Genomic DNA, 22,452 nt, shown 5'->3' with positions numbered 1-22,452 from the left:
ACCACCACCCTACAGATTATCTCCCAAACCCCCAACAGAGGAGGAGAGATCTAGGGGTCTGAAGATGTGGGGGTTTATGACACCTCACGCCCATAATAAACCTTAGGCCACAGAGAAATTCCTTTGTCCTAACAATGGAGAACTGGCCTCAGAACATTAAACATGCAATAAAGGGACTTTGGAACAATGGTTTCCGTCAGCCACAATGGTGGTCATGACGAGAGGTGGAATATTACAATGTATGTAACTTTTGTATTGTTTTTAAAGGTTAAGAGATGACGTTATTATGAAAACATTGTACCTTTAAGAGTTTTCCCAGTATATGCCTGATGTTTATACATTGTACGTTGTGTGGAAAATATCCAAATCAAACAGAATGTTTTGGTAAAGATGAAATGTGAAGTTAGTGTCTAAAATTGGATTTTAGTAAAAATCTAAGCCTTGCCCCTTTACTTGGTCCGCCCAGAGAATTGCCCTAAAGGCAGTTACACCCACTTCTGACCCGAGGGTATAAGACAGGAGAGTGAAGAATTAACATAGGAGACTAATTGACCCTAAGCTGCAGCGAAGGTCTAACAAAGTCGACGAACCCCAAAACGAAACACAAGGTTGAAGACAAAGAAATCTTTTTCTACACGAGCTACGGACGAGTAGCTGTGTCTAAGCGGGTGAATTCAAGCCGAACCACCCAGTCTCCACTCTCCATCAAATCGTGGTATCTTCACCATTCGAGTCCGACGCTGTGAGCTCTGAGCTACAGAGCTGTCTGTCCTCAGAACACCGCGAGGGATCAGACCACTAAGCCAAGGACACTGACATCGTGAGGACAACCAGAGAGTTGCGCCGGAGAAGTGCGTCATTGAGAAGCCTAAAGGACCCACGCGGAGCTTCCCACCTGAGACCTCCAACACGTAATTACATCATTATATTCTGACCCATAAGAGCGGCAGTTCGGGGCAAGGCTAGGTTTTAAATAAGCATAGCTGACAAATGAACCCAAATGTATATTTCTCTCGTGTACTTCCTTTGTTTCTCTCTCTTTTAAATCCCCATTTTGGGTAACACGCGCCATAGTGTGTTGGCCCGTTATACTAAGTCCTAATCAATAGCTAGACTGTGTTTTGTGTATGTGTATTTTTATCATCATTTTAGCTTGCTAGTAAATAAATAATCAACTAAGATTGGTGTGGTAAATGCATTGGTGAAGCCCGGGTCCGTGCAGATTCCCGGATTATGCGACGTTCAGAATGAGACTGTAGAGGAAATTGATTAATTTAGCGACTGTTGTAAAATCGATATTCTGATATCCTTTGAGTTAATTTGGGAAATAGAAACTCAATCAAAACAATGTTCCCATGGTGCCCCAGGTTAATGAGTTGATAATTGCTTGATTCATTGCTTAATTCATTTAATCACGCAATTATAAACCGTTAATCATTCGATGAGCATCAGTTCGCACATTAACTAATACAACGTCACGACACCGGGAACCAAAAGAGTTCTGCCGGGAACCAAAAGAGTTCTACCTAAGGGTTCTACCTGGAACCAAAAGGGTTCTACCTGCAACCAAAAAGGTTCTACCTGCAACCAAGAGGGTTCTACCTGCAACCAAAAGGGTTCTACCTGCAACCAAAAGGGTTCTACCTGCAACCAAAAGGGTTCTACCTGGAACCAAAAGGGAACCAAAAGGGTTCTACCTGGAACCAAAAATAGTTCTTTAAAGGTTTCTCCAATGGGGACAGCTAAAGATCAATTTTAGGTTCTAGATACCACCTGTTTTTTCTAAGAGTGTACGGCATGAGACACCGCTATAAATGGCTCAAAATTCAACTCTGTGCAAACCTGCCCTGTCATCAAGAATCCCCAATCAGAACCATGTCAGATTGGAACAGCTGGTTGCAGTAGAATTCAATCTTGTTTTGTGTCTCTGCATGTCAACCAACATCAACTGTTGAATTGTTGTGATTCAGTCAGCTGTGGTTAAATGTGACTCATTTCTATCCGATCATGCGTCCTGGTTAGGATCTGTTGTACACATCCTCTAACACGACCGGTTTGAATGTTAGCTTTACCGCGCGCTCATTTAGCATTTACTGACTTACCAGTTTGAATGTTAGCTTTACCGCACGCTCATTTAGCATTTACTGACTTACCAGTTTGAATGTTAGCTTTACCGCACGCTCATTTAGCATTTACTGACTTAGCAGTTTGAATGTTAGCTTAACCACACGCTCATTTAGCATTTACTGACTTACCAGTTTGAATGTTAGCTTTACTGCATGCTCATTTAGCATTTACTGACTTACCAGTTTGAATGTTAGCTTTACCGCACGCTCATTTAGCATTTACTGACTTACCAGTTATTTAGTTTAGAATGTTTCTAAATCTATCCCTTGGCTGTGATCACAGTCTGGTTCGCCTATTTTTTATACAGTAAAAATAAATATTTTTCTATGTTGGTTTTGTGATGTTTATTATGTTGAACGCAGGATAATGTAGTTTCTGTTTAATGATGGTAATACATATAACACAGAACCCATCAGACATCAGACTGACATCAGTGTAATGCTGCAACCTGCCATGCTTCAGGCAGGGATTCAATCCCATCGCAGGTTTAAAGGCATTGTTCCTTCATTCGTGGAGATCCCATTCACTGGAAACGCTGCATATATCAGCTCCATAGGAACTTGTCTTTAAAAACCGCAATACCTATAACCTGCGATCGGAATGAATCCCTGCCGTAGAATCATCCAGAAATCACATTCCATCACATGATAACATTAGAATCATCCAGAAATCACATTCCATTACAAGATAACATTATAATGATCCAGTAAACATATTCCATTACAAGATAACATTAGAATGATCCAGTAATCACATTCCATTACAAGATAACATTAGAATGATCCAGTAATCACATTCCATTACAAGATAACATTAGAATCATCCAGTAATCACATTCCATTACAAGATAATATTAGAATGATCCAGTAATCACATTCCATTACAAGATAATATTAGAATGATCCAGTAATTACATTCCATTACAAGACAATGTTACATAATACTAATTCATTATGCCTTGTTGAAGCTGTTACCACAGCTTGTTTCTAGCAGCTTGGTCAAGGTGTTGTTACCTTTGGCATATCATTACATTGCACCTGTATAATATGACTGATGTCTGTTAGAATCACCACAGCCAATAGGGGTAGAGAATCACCACAGCCAATAGGGTTAGAGAATCACCACAGCCAATAGGGTTAGAGAATCACCACAGCCAATAGGGTTAGAGAATCACCACAGCCAATAGGGTTAGAGAATCACCACAGCCAGTAGGGTTAAAGAATCACCACAGCCAATAGGGTTAGAGAATCACCACAGCCAATAGGGGTAGAGAATCACCACAGCCAGTAGGGGTAGAGAATCACCACAGCCAATAGGGTTGGAGAATCACCACAGCCAATAGGGTTAGAGAATCACCACAGCCAATAGGGTTAGAGAATCACCACAGCCAGTAGGGTTAGAGAATCACCACAGCCAATAGGGGTAGAGAAGTATTATTATCCGTAGAACTGCAGGGACCTCGTAGTAACACCCCTCCCTCCCCCACAGTTAGCCGGTTAGCGTCCCACGCTAATGTTGCAGGTCTTGCAACTGGGGTCCTTCTTAGCATTGATGGTGGACATGCTACTGAGCTGGTGTCCTTGGATCTCCTCCACGCTGCCTAGGGCCAGGTCCACGGGCTCGGTGTAGATCACCTCCAGAGTCACATCCTGGGCGTGGTGGAACACCAGCCGCCCCTCCTCCTCCTCCTCCTGGGTGCATGTCAGGAAGCGGTTGTCTGAGATGTCCAGTGCCGGGAGGCGGCCCTTACAGAATAGGTCCCCTGGGGAGCCCTCTGGGGCCAGCACCAGGATCACGTAATGGTAGGCTGTGTACATGCAGTAGAAGTCCCCGAAGTACAGGTTGGTCTTGGTGTTGAACAGGGCCTCGGCCTGGATCTCGAAGCGGTAGCGTCCGTAGGGGGAGTCCTGCGGGGGCTTGCCTGTGTTGAACTCCGTGTTGCAGCTGAAGTAGATGCCTTCCAGCTTGCCACTGATGGGAGAGCCGTGGCTGCCACTGTTGTCCTTTACAGCCGGGAGCATCCGGTTGTCCTGTGTCTCTCTGGAATCACAAGAGGGGCTTATCACCACACCAGACCACGTTAATCAACCAGCGTGCAAACACTATCAAACACAGAGACAGACAATCAGCAAGGAAACAGAACTCTGAGTCTACAACAGGTCAATTTCCCATTAGTCCTATCCTGCTTGAAGGACAAGCAAAAATAGCTTTTAGGAACACAAACCTTTCCTCGTTACTCACCACGGGTCACTTTTACAATGTCAGAATGCATCTCAACAGAGTCACACTTTGAGAATCTTAATCATTTGACAGATACTGAGAGAGGTAAGAGGTTCCATAATGCAGAACCATAAGCTGTCAGTGTCTGCTGAGGAGGAGAGGCTTTGACCTGAGTGCTCATCACTGTGATAATACTATAAATAATAAACCAGATCAGATATTTCTATCTGAGATAATACTATATATAAATAAAAAAACAGATCAGATATTTTTAGTGCTACATTAGTCTGTTACTGGCTGCTATCTGGATCACAGGAGAGCAATATTATTATCAATACAATTATTTTTTTACCTTTATTTAACTAGGCAAGTCAGTTAAGAACAAATTCTTATTTTCTTATTTTTCGCCGCTCCATTTCTCATATGTCCATTTGTTTTGTCTTGTTCCATACACACCTGGTTCTCATTCCCCAATTAATCTACATGTATTTAGTCCTCTGTTCCCCATCATGTCTTTGTGTCTTATTGTTTATTGTTATGTGCGATGTTCTCGCGCTATACTTTTGTACATGTTCCGTGTTTTCTTTTGGGAACTTTGATGTCATTTTGTGCCTCTTTCTTGACCGGAATAAAAGTGTGCCTGTTAAATCTACTCTGCTCTCATGCACCTGACTTCGCCTCCCGTACACAGCCGTAACAGGGATTCGATCTTGCAACACTATTACCTAAACTATTATCAATACAATACTAGTACCAATACTATTAAGAATATAATACTATTACCAATACAATTATGAATACAGTACTATTACCTATACTATTATCAATACAATACTATTATGAATACAATACTAGTACCAATTCTATTAAGAATACAATACTATTACCAATACTAGTATCAATACAATACTATTACCAATACTATTATCAATACAATACTAGTACCAATAGTATTAAGAATACAATACAATTACCAATACTATTATCAATACTATTATCAATACAATACTATTACCAATACAATACTATTACCAATACTATTATAAATACAATACTATTACCAATACTAGTATCAATACAATACTATTACCAATACTAGTATCAATACAATACTATTACCAATACTAGTATGAATTCAGTACTACCATCTACTCTCTCATTACCAATAGAAAGCTGTTCAGCTTTAAAGGTTGAGAGGAAATGCTGTAAGAGATAATGCTGTACGTACCTCGTTTTATTGAAGTAGTCCTCCTGCTGGTTCCGATAAAACACTGAGAAGCTCAACATCCTCCCAGCTACCCCCTCAGCCTTCTCCAGCAACTGTTCCAGATGCACAGTGGAGTAGTCTGGGAAAATAATGCACAGTGGAGTAGTCTGGGAAAATAATGCACAGTAGAGTAGTCTGGGAAAAATAATAATGCACAGTAGAGTAGTCTGGGAAAATAATGCACAGTAGAGCAGTCTGGGAAAATAATGCACAGTAGAGCAGTCTGCGAAAATAATGCACAGTAGAGTAGTCTGGGGGGAAATAATAATAATGCACAGTAGAGTAGTCTGGGGGGAAATAATAATGCACAGTAGAGTAGTCTGGGAATAATAATGCACAGTAGAGTAGTCTGGGAATAATAATGCACAGTAGAGTAGTCTGGGAAATAATAATGCACAGTAGAGTAGTCTGGGAATAATAATGCACAGTAGAGTAGTCTGGGAAATAATAATGCACAGTAGAGTAGTCTGGGAATAATAATGCACAGTAGAGTAGTCTGGGAATAATAATGCACAGTAGAGTAGTCTGGGGGAAATAATAATGCACAGTAGAGTAGTCTGGGGGAATAATAATGCACAGTAGAGTAGTCTGGGAAAATAATCATGCACAGTAGAGTAGTCTGGGGAATAATAATGCACAGTAGAGTAGTCTGGGAAAATAATCATGCACAGTAGAGTAGTCTGGGAAATAATAATAATGCACAGTAGAGTAGTCTGGGGGAAATAATAATGCACAGTAGAGTAGTCTGGGGGAAATAATAATGCACAGTAGAGTAGTCTGGGAAATAATAATAATGCACAGTAGAGTAGTCTGGGAATAATAATAATGCACAGTAGAGTAGTCTGGGGGAAATAATAATGCACAGTAGAGTAGTCTGGGAAATAATAATAATGCACAGTAGAGTAGTCTGGGGAATAATAATAATGCACAGTAGAGTAGTCTGGGGAATAATAATGCACAGTAGAGTAGTCTGGGGGAAATAATAATGCACAGTAGAGTAGTCTGGGAATAATAATGCACAGTAGAGTAGTCTGGGAAATAATAATAATGCACAGTAGGGTAGTCTGGGGGAAATAATAATGCACAGTAGAGTAGTCTGGGGGAAATAATAATGCACAGTAGAGTAGTCTGGGGGAAATAATAATGCACAGTAGAGTAGTCTGGGGGGAATAATAATGCACAGTAGAGTAGTCTGGGGGGAAATAATAATGCACAGTAGAGTAGTCTGGGAAAAATAATAATGCACAGTAGAGTAGTCTGGGAAATAATAATGCACAGTAGAGTAGTCTGGGGGAAATAATAATGCACAGTAGAGTAGTCTGGGGAAATAATAATGCACAGTAGAGTAGTCTGGGGGAAATAATAATGCACAGTAGAGTAGTCTGGGAATATAATAATGCACAGTAGAGTAGTCTGGGGGAAATAATAATGCACAGTAGAGTAGTCTGGGAAATAATAATGCACAGTAGAGTAGTCTGGGGGAAATAATAATGCACAGGTTCTGGAATAATAATGCACAGTAGAGTCTGGGGAAATAATAATGCAACAGTAGAGTAGTCTGGGGAAATAATAATGCACAGTAGAGTAGTCTGGGAATAATAATGGCCACAGTAGAGTAGTCTGGGGGGAATAATAATGCACAGTAGAGTAGTCTGGGAATAATAATAATGCACAGTAGAGTAGTCTGGGGGAATAATAATGCACAGTAGAGTAGTCTTGGGAATAATAATAATGCACAGTAGAGCTAGTCTGGGGAAATAATAATGCACAGTAGAGTAGTCTGGGAAATAATAATATGCACAGTAGAGTAGTCTGGGGAAATAATAATGCACAGTAGAGTAGTCTGGGAATAATAATGCACAGTAGAGTAGTCTGGGAATAATAATGCACAGTGGAGTAGTCTGGGGGAAATAATAATGCACAGTAGAGTAGTCTGGGGGAAAATAATAATGCACAGTAGAGTAGTCTGGGGGAAAATAATAATGCACAGTAGAGTAGTCTGGGGGAAATAATAATGCACAGTAGAGTAGTCTGGGGAAATAATAATGCACAGTAGAGTAGTCTGGGGAAATAATAATGCACAGTAGAGTAGTCTGGGAATAATAATGCACAGTAGAGTAGTCTGGGGGAAATAATAATGCACAGTAGAGTAGTCTGGGGGAAATAATAATGCACAGTAGAGTAGTCTGGGGGAAATAATAATGCACAGTAGAGTAGTCTGGGGGGAATAATAATGCACAGTAGAGTAGTCTGGGGGGAAATAATAATGCACAGTAGAGTAGTCTGGGAAAAATAATAATGCACAGTAGAGTAGTCTGGGAAATAATAATGCACAGTAGAGTAGTCTGGGGGAAATAATAATGCACAGTAGAGTAGTCTGGGGAAATAATAATGCACAGTAGAGTAGTCTGGGGGAAATAATAATGCACAGTAGAGTAGTCTGGGAATATAATAATGCACAGTAGAGTAGTCTGGGGGAAATAATAATGCACAGTAGAGTAGTCTGGGAAATAATAATGCACAGTAGAGTAGTCTGGGGGAAATAATAATGCACAGTAGAGTAGTCTGGGGAAATAATAATGCACAGTAGAGTAGTCTGGGGGGAAATAATAATGCACAGTGGAGTAGTCTGGGAATAATAATGCACAGTAGAGTAGTCTGGGGGAAATAATAATGCACAGTAGAGTAGTCTGGGGAAATAATAATGCACAGTAGAGTAGTCTGGGGAATAATAATGCACAGTAGAGTAGTCTGGGGAAATAATAATGCACAGTAGAGTAGTCTGGGAAATAATAATGCACAGTAGAGTAGTCTGGGGGGAATAATAATGCACAGTAGAGTAGTCTGGGAATAATAATAATGCACAGTAGAGTAGTCTGGGGGGAATAATAATGCACAGTAGAGTAGTCTGGGGAATAATAATAATGCACAGTAGAGCAGTCTGGGAAATAATAATGCACAGTAGAGTAGTCTGGGAAATAATAATAATGCACAGTAGAGTAGTCTGGGGGAAAATAATAATGCACAGTAGAGTAGTCTGGGAATAATAATGCACAGTAGAGTAGTCTGGGAATAATAATGCACAGTGGAGTAGTCTGGGGGAAATAATAATGCACAGTAGAGTAGTCTGGGGAATAATAATAATGCACAGTAGAGTAGTCTGGGGGAAATAATAATGCACAGTGGAGTAGTCTGGGGGGAAATAATAATGCACAGTAGAGTAGTCTGGGAAATAATAATGCACAGTAGAGTAGTCTGGGGAATAATAATGCACAGTAGAGTAGTCTGGGAAATAATAATGCACAGTAGAGTAGTCTGGGAATAATAATGCACAGTAGAGTAGTCTGGGGGAAAATAATAATGCACAGTAGAGTAGTCTGGGAAATAATAATGCACAGTAGAGTAGTCTGGGAATAATAATGTACAGTAGAGTAGTCTGGGGAAAATAATAATGCACAGTAGAGTAGTCTGGGAATAATAATGCACAGTAGAGTAGTCTGGGAATAATAATGCACAGTAGAGTAGTCTGGGGGAAAATAATAATGCACAGTAGAGTAGTCTGGGGGAAATAATAATGCACAGTAGAGTAGTCTGGGGGAAATAATAATGCACAGTAGAGTAGTCTGGGGGAAATAATAATGCACAGTAGAGTAGTCTGGGAAATAATAATGCACAGTAGAGTAGTCTGGGAAATAATAATGCACAGTAGAGTAGTCTGGGGGGAAATAATAATAATGCACAGTAGAGTAGTCTGGGAAATAATAATGCACAGTAGAGTAGTCTGGGGGGAAATAATAATGCAGAGTAGAGTAGTCTGGGAAATAATAAATAATAATAATTTGAATCAAATCAAAGTTTATTTGTCACGTGCCCTGAATACAACAGGTGTAGTAGACCTCACAGTGAAACGCTGAATACAACAGGTGTAGTAGACCTCACAGTGAAATGCTGAATACAACAGGTGTAGTAGACCTAACAGTGAAATGCTGAATACAACAGGTGTAGTAGACCTCACAGTGAAATGCTGAATACAACAGGTGTAGTAGACCTTACAGTGAAATGCTGAATACAACAGGTGTAGTAGACCTTACAGTGAAATGCTGAATACAACAGGTGTAGACCTCACAGTGAAATGCTGAATACAACAGGTGTAGTAGACCTCACAGTGAAATGCTGAATACAACAGGTGTAGTAGACCTCACAGTGAAATGCTGAATACAACAGGTGTAGTAGACCTTACAGTGAAATGCTGAATACAACAGGTGTAGTAGACCTTACAGTGAAATGCTGAATACAACAGGTGTAGACCTCACAGTGAAATGCTGAATACAACAGGTGTAGTAGACCTCACAGTGAAATGCTGAATACAACAGGTGTAGTAGACCTTACAGTGAAATGCTGAATACAACAGGTGTAGTAGACCTTACAGTGAAATGCTGAATACAACAGGTGTAGTAGACCTCACAGTGAAATGCTGAATACAACAGGTGTATTAGACCTAACAGTGAAATGCTGAATACAACAGGTGTAGTAGACCTCACAGTGAAATGCTGAATACAACAGGTGTAGTAGACCTTACAGTGAAATGCTGAATACAACAGGTGTAGTAGACCTTACAGTGAAATGCTGAATACAACAGGTGTAGACCTCACAGTGAAATGCTGAATACAACAGGTGTAGTAGACCTCACAGTGAAATGCTGAATACAACAGGTGTAGTAGACCTTACAGTGAAATGCTGAATACAACAGGTGTAGTAGACCTTACAGTGAAATGCTGAATACAACAGGTGTAGTAGACCTCACAGTGAAATGCTGAATACAACAGGTGTATTAGACCTAACAGTGAAATGCTGAATACAACAGGTGTAGTAGACCTCACAGTGAAATGCTGAATACAACAGGTGTAGTAGACCTTACAGTGAAATGCTGAATACAACAGGTGTAGACCTCACAGTGAAATCCTGAATACAACAGGTGTAGTAGACCTCACAGTGAAATCCTGAATACAACAGGTGTAGTAGACCTTACAGTGAAATGCTGAATACAACAGGTGTATTAGACCTAACAGTGAAATGCTGAATACAACAGGTGTAGTAGACCTCACAGTGAAATCCTGAATACAACAGGTGTAGTAGACCTTACAGTGAAATGCTGAATACAACAGGTGTAGTAGACCTTACAGTGAAATGCTGAATACAACAGGTGTAGTAGACCTTACAGTGAAATGCTGAATACAACAGGTGTATTAGACCTCACAGTGAAATGCTGAATACAACAGGTGTAGTAGACCTTACAGTGAAATGCTGAATACAACAGGTGTAGTAGACCTTACAGTGAAATGCTGAATACAACAGGTGTAGTAGACCTTACAGTGAAATGCTGAATACAACAGGTGTAGTAGACCTCACAGTGAAATGCTGAATACAACAGGTGTAGTAGACCTCACAGTGAAATGCTGAATACAACAGGTGTAGTAGACCTCACAGTGAAATGCTGAATACAGGCTCTAACCAATAGTGCAAAAAGGTATTAGGTGAACAATATGTAAGTAAAGAAATAAAAGCAACAGTAAAAAGACAGTGAAATACAGTAGAGAGGCTATATACAGTAGAGGGGCTATATACAGTAGAGAGGCTATATACAGTAGAGAGGCTATATACAGTAGAGAGGCTATATACAGTAGAGAGGCTATATACAGTAGAGAGGCTATTTACAGTAGAGAGGCTATATACAGTAGAGAGGCTATATACAGTAGAGAGGCTATATACAGTAGTGAGGCTATATACAGTAGAGAGGCTATATACAGTAGAGAGGCTATATACAGTAGAGAGACTATATACAGTAGAGAGGCTATATACAGTAGAGAGACTATATACAGTAGAGAGACTATATACAGTAGAGAGGCTATATACAGTAGAGAGGCTATATACAGTAGAGAGACTATATACAGTAGAGAGGCTATATACAGTAGAGGGGCTATATACAGTAGAGGGGCTATAAACAGTAGAGAGGCTATATACAGTAGAGGGGCTATATACAGTAGAGGGGCTATATACAGTAGAGGGGCTATATACAGTAGAGGGGCTATATACAGTAGAGAGGCTATATACAGTAGAGAGGCTATATACAGTAGTGAGGCTATATACAGTAGGGAGGCTATATACAGTAGAGAGGCTATATACAGTAGAGGGGCTATATACAGTAGAGAGGCTATATACCAGGGGTGTCAAACTCAAATACCCAGTGGGCCAAAATGTAAAACCTGAACAAAGTCGCGGGCCAACATTGAACAAATGAACCTTTTAATATGGACCCAAACAAGTTTTGCTTTAACATTGAATATGGAACAAGCATCGCTTATTACCATACAATATAGAATTTAATAGTGGAGACATGCAAAATCGAATTTCAAATGAAAAAACAAATCAATGGCATTCATTTATTAAATAAATAAAATTTAAATAAAAATCGTATGCCTCTTCTATTTGCAGCCTTCTGATTTAAATACCAAAATAAACTTTTTCCACTGGCTAATAATTTTACAAATAAAATGATAATAAATCAATCAACCATTCAAGCCCATGCCTTGTAGCAAGAAAAAGTGCACAAAGAAAACGTTAATTATTGCACACTGATCTAATCTGATGTGCCCATTTTCGCCATTTTTGGGAAGGGATAGCGCGCTGACATGAATCCTACAGACGAAGAACCATATATGTGACAATTTTTCCATTTTAAGATAATCAGTTATTTTTATATTATTAATTGTGTGTACCACATTAGGTGTTTTATGGTTGACAAATAATTCACCATACTCATATCTTCCAACAACAATTGATATTTTTTTGTTATTTCAAAAAATACTTATTTTATTGCTGTTTTAATTTTTAGAATGTGGAAGAACAGTATATCTCCAGCGATGATTTCAGTTTGTGGAAGAACAGTATATGTGACATTTTGCATGACACTTGTAAGATGTCCTTTTTTAACAGCTGATATGATGTTTTAAGTACTTTCAAGTACAGATGCCCTTCATGTAAATAACTTAAATGCAATATGTAGTTAATTAATTTGTATGGAGGTTCATTTAAAGGTGGTCTATCAACTTTAGCACTGATGACTTTTCTTAAAAGTTGAGTCATGAAATCTTAGTCTCATTTAAAATGAAGCCCTCAATGTGAACATACCATAGAATAACTACAAAAATAGAATACAATTAAATTAATTCAATCAAAAGAAGCACAACTTGTACATATCAAATATGGATCAATGTGATGTGCCAATATGCATGTCCATTGTGCAGGTCCCTAAGGTCAATATTACAAAACGTTCAGAAAACCATTCTCTTTGCGTTTAACACTATGATCAGCAATTAAGTTTTGAATTGCGTTAAACCCATGCTAAAGGCAAGAAATGTCCTTCTGTACTGAGGTGACAGCAGTAAATAAGTTAACTGCTTAGAGTTAATGCTAAATGTGGTGACAGAGAGATGTACTGTATATTGTAATGAATAAAAAAAGGGAATCATTAGGATATTTTATTGTTAGAACAACATGTTGCATGTTGATGGGATGTTAGTAAACTATTTTCTGTGCAATACCTGTGACTTTTAACCACCTCACTGAGGTGATCTGTAGTCCAGCTGGTCGCTTGAGGACAGAATCTGGAAGGTGCCTGAAGTCTTCACATTGCATCCTCATCACCTTGAATGGTTTCGCTGGTTGTGCTTCAAGTATCATCTTTGAAACATCATCAGGTGTATGAAGGACTGACTCCTTGCACCTCTTCTCGATGGTGGCAAAAGATCGATCACAAGGAAGAAAAGAATGACCAGAGACCATGAGCTTCTGCTCAACTTGGGTAAAGTAACCCATAGAGACGAGCATCGACATCAGATTGAGCATCCGCCAGTTGTTATTCTGCCCACAGCATCTGTCACTGAAGATGATCAACTTGCGCACCTCTGGTTTGGTGAGTGGCGTGAATTTTGTCTTCACCCACTTCAATATGCAGCTTGCTACCTCAATGGACCCTCGGTGTGCAATCCCCTCATGCCAAACACACATGTATGCAGGATCTTCTTTTCCAAGTTCCTGGATGCAAAGGTTAAAATTTGACAGCTGCCGCTGATAGTAGACATTGGAGTGGGTCAGATTAGGGGTGTACATCACCCCCTATAGATCCACAGAAATGACATGGCAGTCAGCATTGGCTTTAGCCCACTCAGTGTCACTTTGAAGCTGTGTGTAGGCCTTTTCGGCTTTTCGATGGTGCAACTCACTTTCAACTGCAATCTTCCTCTTCTCCTCTTCAGATGTTGCTGCTGACATCTTAGTGAAGAATGCGTCACATTTGCCACAGGTGTCACTCCTGGGTTGGCCGAAATTGAGACTGCTGTTTGAAAATGTCCCTATAAACCCAGAATTTTGCAGATGATGTGGTATTCTTCTCTTTGTAGAACATATACATTTATTGATAGTAAAACATATACTGTAGCACATTCAGGGTATTGCTTGATCAGGACCCCCATCTTTCACACACTCCCAACCTATACACAGAATGAGTTTGTGTTGCACCATTGTGTAACACTGCACTTTTAGAGTTAACGTTAATGTACGTATCATTACTGTCAAAGTTAAACTATGCAAGTGTTCAATATAGCTATTATAATAATAGGAGTTTTGTCCTATTTCTAACCTGTTCTAAGCCGGAGAGAATCAACGCTTGTTGTTTATCGTATGGGACAGTGTAGAAACTGTTGAACAGATGCAGCTTGCGCTCATCAGTCAACTTTCCACAATCCTTTCTGCACGTCGTGGAACACGCTCTTCCCTGCAGGATACAGTGTAACGTTACATATAACTAGCTAGCTACTGTAGCCATGTCGAATCATCCGGTGGATGGACAAAAAGTAGCTAGCTATGTTTCTTCTATAATCTAGCAATAACATTTGTAACGATAGTGTATAAATTAGTAGCCAACGAACTTTAGCTAATATGTTTTCTCTATAGTTACAAATTAGACAACCCAGAACATACATGTTAGTTACTGTACTCTATAGCTAGCTAGCTTGATTGTTTGATATACGGTTCTTCCACATACCTCTTTTGGACAGCTTTTCACAGTTTTTTCTTGACCCTTACGATTTGTATAGGGTTTTCCAGCATTCCGTAAGATCTTCCTTTGCCTGTCTTTCCATTCTTTTAGTTTTGTTTTACGTTTCTTTCCCACATTTCGGCGATTTTCATCAGCAACAGAAAAGTTGTGCGCTTATCCGTCCATTCTGAGTGGTGCACATAAACGGTTATTCCACGAGAGCTTTTTTTTGAAAAATGTCACATATACGGTTCTTCATCTGTAGGATTCAGTTGTAGCGTCTATGTTGCTATGACTACTGTCACAGAGGAGAGGGCGTTTCTGGGTCCTGTCCTGATTGGCGCGCGAAAACAACAGCAGAGCATTATGGGATTCGTAGTATTAGCGGTGAATGCGCTGTATAATACCGGCGGGCCAGCTCCAGTAGTAATTTGGTATTGTCTCGCGGGCCAAATATAATTACCCCGCGGGCCAAATTTGGCCCGCGGGCCAGAGTTTGACACCCATGCTATATACAGTAGAGAGGCTATATACAGTAGAGGGGCTATATACAGTAGAGGGGCTATATACAGCAGTGAGGCTATATACAGTAGAGGGGCTATATACAGTAGAGGGGCTATATACAGTAGAGAGGCTATATACAGTAGAGGGGCTATATACAGTAGTGAGGCTATATACAGTAGAGGGGCTATATACAGTAGCGAGGCTATATACAGTAGAGGGGCTATATACAGTAGCGAGGCTATATACAGTAGAGGGGCTATATACAGTAGCGAGGCTATATACAGTAGTGAGGCTATATACAGTAGAGAGGCTATATACAGTAGAGAGGCTATATACAGTAGAGGTTATATACAGTAGAGGGGCTATATACAGTAGAGGGGCTATATACAGTAGCGAGGCTATATACAGTAGAGGGGCTACATACAGTAGAGAGGCTATATACAGTAGAGGATATATACAGTAGAGAGGCTATATACAGTAGAGGATATATACAGTAGAGAGGCTATATACAGTTGAGAGGCTATATACAGTAGAGAGGCTATATACAGTAGAGGATATATACAGTAGAGAGACTATATACAGTTGAGAGGCTATATACAGTAGAGAGGCTACATACAGTAGTGAGGCTATATACAGACACTGGTTAGTCAGGCTGATTGAGGTAGTATGTACATGTAGATATGGTTAAAGTGACAGTGCATATATGATAAACAGAGAGTAGCAGCAGCGTAAAAGAGGGGTTGGGGGTGGTGGGACACAATGCAGATAGTCCGGGTAGCCATCTGATTACCTGTTCAGGAGTCTTATGGCTTGGGGGTAAAAACATTTGAGAAGCCTTTTTGTCCAAGACTTGGCACTCTGGTACCGCTTGCCATGCGATAGTAGAGAGAACAGTCTATGACTGGGGTGCCTGGGGTCTTTGACAATCTTTAGGGCCTTCCTCTGACACTGCCTGGTGTAGAGGTTCTGGATGGCAGGAAGCTTGGCCCCAGTGATGTACTGGACCGTACGCACTACCCTCTGTAGTGCCTTGCGGTCAGAGGCCGAGCAGTTGCCATACCAGGCAGTGATGCAACCAGTCAGGATGCTCTCGATGTTGCAGCTGTAGAACCTTTTGAGGATCTCAGGACCCATGCCAAATCTTTTTAGTTTCCTGAGGAGGAATAGGCTTTGTCGTGCCCTCTTCACGACTGTCTTGGTGTGTTTGGACCATTCTAGTTTGTTGGTGATGTGGACACCAAGGAACTTGAAGCTCTCAACCTGCTCCACTACAGCCCCGTCGATGAGAATGGAGGCGTACTCGGTCCTCCTTTTCCTGTAGTCCACAATTATCTCCTTAGTATTGGTTACGTTGAGGGATAGGTTGTTATTCTGGCACCACCCGGCCAGGTCTCTGACCTCCTCCCTATAGGCTGTCTCATCGTTGTCACTGTTGTGTCGTCTGCAAACTTAATGATGGTGTTGGAGTCATGCCTGGCCATGCAGTCGTGGGTGAACAGGGAGTACAGGAGGGGACTGAGCACACACCCCTGGGGAGCTCCAGCGTTGAGGATCAGCGTGGCAGATGTGTTGTTACCTACCCTTACCATCTGGGGGCGGCCCGTCAGGAAGTCCAGGATCCAGTTGCAGAGGGAGGTGTTTAGTCCCAGGGTCCTTAGTTTAGTGATGAGCTTTGAGGGCACTATGGTGTTGAATGCTGAGCTGTAGTCAATGAACAGCATTCTCACATAGGTGTTCCTTTTGGCCAGGTGTGAAAGGGAGTGTGGAGTGCAATAGAGATTGCATCATCTGTGGATCTGTTAGGGCGGTATGCAAATTGGAGTGGGTCGAGGGTTTCTGGGATAATGGTGTTGATGTGAGCCATGACCAGCCTTTCAAAGCACTTCATGGCTACGGACATGAGTGCTACGGGTCTGTAGTCATTTAGGCAGGTTGCCTTTGTGTTCTTGGGCACTGCTTGAAACAGACCAAACTTGCACTTTTTGATAAGCTATTCAACAGGGGATTAAAACCGGAGGAAGTTGTCATTTGGTTGCCAGTTGGTTGTTAGTTGGTTGCCAGTTGGTTGTTAGTTGGTTGCCAGTTGGTTGTCATTTGGTTGCCAGTTGGTTGTCAGTTGGTTGTTGTGACCCTGGAGGATTGGAGCCGTCTGTCTCTATGATGATGACTTTGGTGCTATTCTAGCCCTCCGTTAAGAAATCCCTGTCACATCTCTGCTGCTATGTAACTCTAAACCATCAGCTGTCTGTCTGCTCATGGACACGGTTCTTCCCTCAATTAAACTCTCTCTCGCCCACCAGCTCTCTCTAATTATCCCTCCACCTCTTTCTACATCTTCATGCACTCCCTCTCCCGTTTCTCTATTTCATCACTCTTTCTTTTCTGTTTGTCACCCCGTCTCTCCTCTATTTCATCACTCTTTCTCTCTCTGTTTGTCACCCCGTCTCTCCTCCCCTTGTTCTCACCTGCAGTGTAGAATTCAATGATCTCACTCCATTCAGAGACGGCATAGTTCCCGTCACTCTGCTTGGAGGCAGTCTGGACAGCTACAGTGTAATCTGTCCTGGGGCTCAGGAACCAGTGGCCTCTCACTGTCATGGGCAGTGGCACCGCCTTCGCCACCAGCTTAGTGGGGACATCCTGAAACACAGGGACAGACAACCAGCTTAGTGGGGACATCCTGAAACACAGAGACAGACAACCAGCTTAGTGGGGACATCCTGAAACACAGGGACAGACAACCAGCTTAGTGGGGACATCCTGAAACACAGAGACAGACAACCAGCTTAGTGGGGACATCCTGAAACACAGAGACAGACAACCAGTTTAACTTTTTAGTGACAGGGGGCAGTATTCGGAAATTCAGATGAATGACGTGCCCAAATTAAACTGCCTGCTACTCGGGCCCAGAAGGTAGGATATGCATATTATTAGTATATTTTGATAGAAAACACTCTGATGTTTCTAAAACTGTTTGAATGATGTCTGTGAGTATAACAGAACTCATATGGCAGGCAAAAACCTGAGAAAAATCCAACCAGGAAGTGTGGAAATCTGAGGTTTGTAGTTTTTCAAGTGATTCCTATCCAATATACAGTGACTTAGGGTTCATTTTGCACTCCCTAAGGCTTCCACTAGATGTCAACAGTCTTTAGAACGTTGTTTCATGCTTCTACTGTGAATGGGGAGAGAATAAGAGCTCCTGGAAGTAGATGACTGAGAAAATGACATGAGTTCAGTGGCGCGCACTCCCGTGAGAGTTAGCTGTGTTCCTTTTCTTTTTTGAAGACAAAGGAATCGTCCGGTTGGAATATTATGGAAGATTTATGATAAAAACATCCTAAAGATTGATTCTATACATCGTTTGACATTCTATACATCGTCTGTAATATAACTTTTTTGACTTTTCGTCTTAACTAACTGCGAGAGCACAGTGCATTTGGAGTACTCTACCAAACGCGCGAACAAAAAGGAGGTATTTGGACATATATATGGACTTTATCGAAACAAATGAACATTTATTGGGGAACTGGGATTCCTGGGAGTGCATTCCAATGAAGATCATCAAAGGTAAGTGAATATTTATAATGTTATTTCTGAGTTTTGTTGACTCCACAAAATGGTGGGTTTGGTTTCATCTCTGAGCGCTGTACTCAGATTATTGCAAAGTGTGCTTTCGCTGTAAAGTTTTTTTGAAATCTGACACAGCGGTTGCATTAAGGAGAAGTGCATCTATAATTCTTTGAATAACAGTTTAATATTTTATCAACGTTTATGATGAGTATTTCTGTAAATTGATGTGCTCATTCACCGGAAGTTTTGGGAGGCAAAACATTTCTGAACACGCCAATGTAAAATGGGGTTTTTGGATATAAATATGAACTTTATCGAACAAAACATACATGTATTTTGTAACATGAAGTCCTATGAGTGCCATCTGATGAAGATCATCAAAGGTTAGGGATTAATTTTAGCTGTATTTCTGGTTTTTGTGACGCCTCTCCTTGCTTGGAAAATGGCTGTGGTTTTTCTTGTCTCAACGCTGTCCTAACATAATCTAATGCTATGCTTTCGCCGTAAAACCTTTTTGAAAATCGGACAACGTGGTTGGATTAACGAGAAGTTAATCTTTAAAATGGTGTATAATAGTTGTATGTTTGAGAAATTTGAATTATGAGATTATTGTTGTTTTGAATTTGCCGCCCTGCTATTTCACTGGCTGTTGAATAGTGCGTCCAGCGGGTGGGACGCTAGCGTCTCACATTTCCCAGAGAGGTTAATGAGGAAATAATAAAACACAAGGAGAGACAACAGCTTAGTGAAGACATCCTGAAACACAGAGACAGACAACCAGCTTAGTGGGGACATCCTGAAACACTCAGACAGACAAACCACTTAGTGGGGACATCCTGAAACACAAGGACAGACAAACCACTTAGTGGGGACATCCTGAAACACAAGGACAGACAACCAGCTTAGTGGGGACATCCTGAAACACAAGGACAGACAACCAGCTTAGTGGGGACATCCTGAAACACAAGGACAGACAACCAGCTTAGTGGGGACATCCTGAAACACTCAGACAGACAAACCACTTAGTGGGGACATCCTGAAACACAAGGACAGACAACCAGCTTAGTGGGGACATCCTGAAACACAAGGACAGACAACCAGCTTAGTGGGGACATCCTGAAACACAAGGACAGACAACCAGCTTAGTGGGGACATCCTGAAACACTCAGAGACAAACCACTTAGTGGGGACATCCTGAAACACAAGGACAGACAACCAGCTTAGTGGGGACATCCTGAAACACAAGGACAGAAACCAGTTCAGTGGGGACATCCTGAAACACAAGGACAGACAACCAGCTTAGTGGGGACACCCTGAAACACAGACAGACAACCACTTCAGTGGGGACATCCTGAAATACAAGGACAGACAAATCCGTTTCATGGGGACATGGACTGATGCAGAAAGCAGGATGTAGTAAACCATGATGCAGTGTAGGCTACCCTGCTGGAAGCTACAGTCTGTCTTCTAACCCTAAAGTAAGCTTTATTTGTATTTTGTATTTATTACGGATCCCCATTAGTTCCTGTCAAGGCAGCAGCTACTCTTCCTGGGGTTTATTATGGATCCCCATTAGTTCCTGCCAAGGCAGCAGCTACTCTTCCTGGGGTTTATTATGGATCCCCATTAGTTCCTGTCAAGGCAGCGGCTACTCTTCCTGGGATTTATTATGGATCCCCATTAGTTCCTGCCAAGGCAGCGGCTACTCTTCCTGGGGTTTAATATGGATCCCCATTAGTTCCTGTCAAGGCAGCAGCTACTCTTCCTGGGGTTTATTATGGATCCCCATTAGTTCCTGCCAAGGCAGCGGCTACTCTTCCTGGGGTTTATTATGGATCCCCATTAGTTCCTGTCAAGGCAGCGGTTACTCTTACTGGGGATTATTATGGATCCCCATTATTTCCTGCCAAGGCAGCGGCTACTCTTCATGGGGTTTATTATGGATCCCCATTAGTTCCTGCCAAGGCAGCAGCTACTCTTCCTGGGGTTTATTATGGATCCCCATTAGTTCCTGACAAGGCAGCAGCTACTCTTCCTGGGGTTTATTATGGATCCCCATTAGTTCCTGACAAGGCAGCAGCTACTCTTCCTGGGGTTTATTATGGATCCCCATTAGTTCCTGCCAAGGCAGCAGCTACTCTATTTCACTGCTATGCGGACGACACACAGCTGTACATTTCAATGAAACATGGTGAAGCTCCAAAATTGCCCTCGCTAGAAGCCTGTGTTTCAGACATAAGGAAGTGGATGGCTGCAAACTTTCTACTTTTAAACTCGGACAAAACAGAGATGCTTGTTCTAGGTCCCAAGAAACAAAGAGATCTTCTGTTCAATCTGACAATTAATCTGGATGGTTGTACAGTCGTCTCAAATAAAACTGTGAAGGACCTCGGTGTTACTCTGGACCCTGATCTCTCTTTTGAAGAACATATCAAGACTGTTTCAAGAACAGCTTTTTTCCATCTACGTAACATTGCAAAAATCAGAAACTTTCTGTCCAAAAATGACGCAGAAAAATTAATCCATGCTTTTGTTACTTCTAGGCTGGACTGCTGCAATGCTCTACTTTCCGGCTACCCGGATAAAGCACAAAACAAACTTCAGTTAGTGCTAAATACGGCTGCTAGAATCCTGACTAGAACCAAAAAATTTGATCATATTACTCCAGTGCTAGCCTCCCTACACTGGCTTCCTGTTAAGGCAAGGGCTGATTTCAAGGTTTTACTGCTAACCTACAAAGCATTACATGGGCTTGCTCCTACCTATCTTTCCGATTTGGTCCTGCCGTACATACCTATACGTACGCTACGGTCACAAGACGCAGGCCTCCTAATTGTCCCTAGAATTTCTAAGCAAACGGCTGGAGGTAGGGCTTTCTCCTATAGAGCTCCATTTTTATGGAATAGTCTGCCTACCCATGTGAGAGACGCAGACTCAGTCTCAACCTTTAAGTCTTTACTGAAGACTTATCTCTTCAGTAGGTCCTATGATTAAGTGTAGTCTGGCCCAGGAGTGTGAAGGTGAACGGAAAGGCTGGAGCAACGAACCGCCCTTGCTGTCTCTGCCTTGCCGGTTCCCCTCTTTCCACTGGGATTCTCTGCCTCTAACCCTATTACAGGGGCTGAGTCACTGACTTACTGGTGTTCTTCCATGCCGTCCATGGGAGGGGTGCGTCACTTGAGTGGGTTGAGTCACTGACGTGGTCTTCCTGTCTGGGTTGGCGCCACCCCCCTTGGGTTGTGCCATGGCGGAGAATTTTGTGGGCTATACTCGGCCTTGTCTTCGGACGGTAAGTTGGTGGTTGTAGACATCCCTCTAGTGGTGTGGGGGCTGTGCTTTGGCAAAGTGGGTGGGGTTATATCCTGCCTGTTTGGCCATGTCCGGGGGTATCATCGGATGGGGCAACAGTGTCTTCTGATCCCTCCTGTCTCAGCCTCCAGAATTTATGCTGCAGTAGTTTATGTGCCGGGGGGCTAGGGTCAGTCTGTTTCATCTGGAGTATTCTCTTGTCTTATCCGGTGTCCTGTGTGAATTTAAATATGCTCTCTCTAATTCTCTCTTTCTTTCTCTCTTTCTTTCTTTCTCTCGGAGGACCTGAGCCCTAGGACCATGCCTCAGGACTACCTGGCATGATGACTCCTTGCTGTCCCCAGTACACCTGGCC

At 41.7% G+C, this 22,452-nt stretch overlaps 1 protein-coding gene across 1 annotated transcript in view; it reads right to left on the bottom strand.

The window, feature by feature from the left end:
• Positions 1 to 3,263: 3,263 nt before the first annotated feature.
• LOC115189580 (phytanoyl-CoA hydroxylase-interacting protein-like) overlaps positions 3,264 to 22,452 on the bottom strand; it is a 30,270-nt gene continuing 11,081 nt past the window's right edge. The window contains exons 3-5 of the mRNA XM_029748201.1: positions 17,681 to 17,855; positions 5,576 to 5,693; positions 3,264 to 4,167 (exon numbers count right to left, since the gene is read on the bottom strand). Coding sequence (XP_029604061.1) covers positions 3,624 to 4,167; positions 5,576 to 5,693; positions 17,681 to 17,855 — 837 coding nt within the window. The 3' untranslated portion in view covers positions 3,264 to 3,623. The remainder of the gene's footprint in view (positions 4,168 to 5,575; positions 5,694 to 17,680; positions 17,856 to 22,452) is intronic.

The sequence above is a fragment of the Salmo trutta genome, unplaced genomic scaffold, assembly GCF_901001165.1.
Source record: "Salmo trutta unplaced genomic scaffold, fSalTru1.1, whole genome shotgun sequence".
Classification (NCBI taxonomy): Eukaryota; Metazoa; Chordata; class Actinopteri; order Salmoniformes; family Salmonidae; genus Salmo; species Salmo trutta.
The sequence above is the reverse complement of the archived record's forward strand: the minus strand, read 5'-3'. Positions and strand labels throughout refer to the sequence as shown.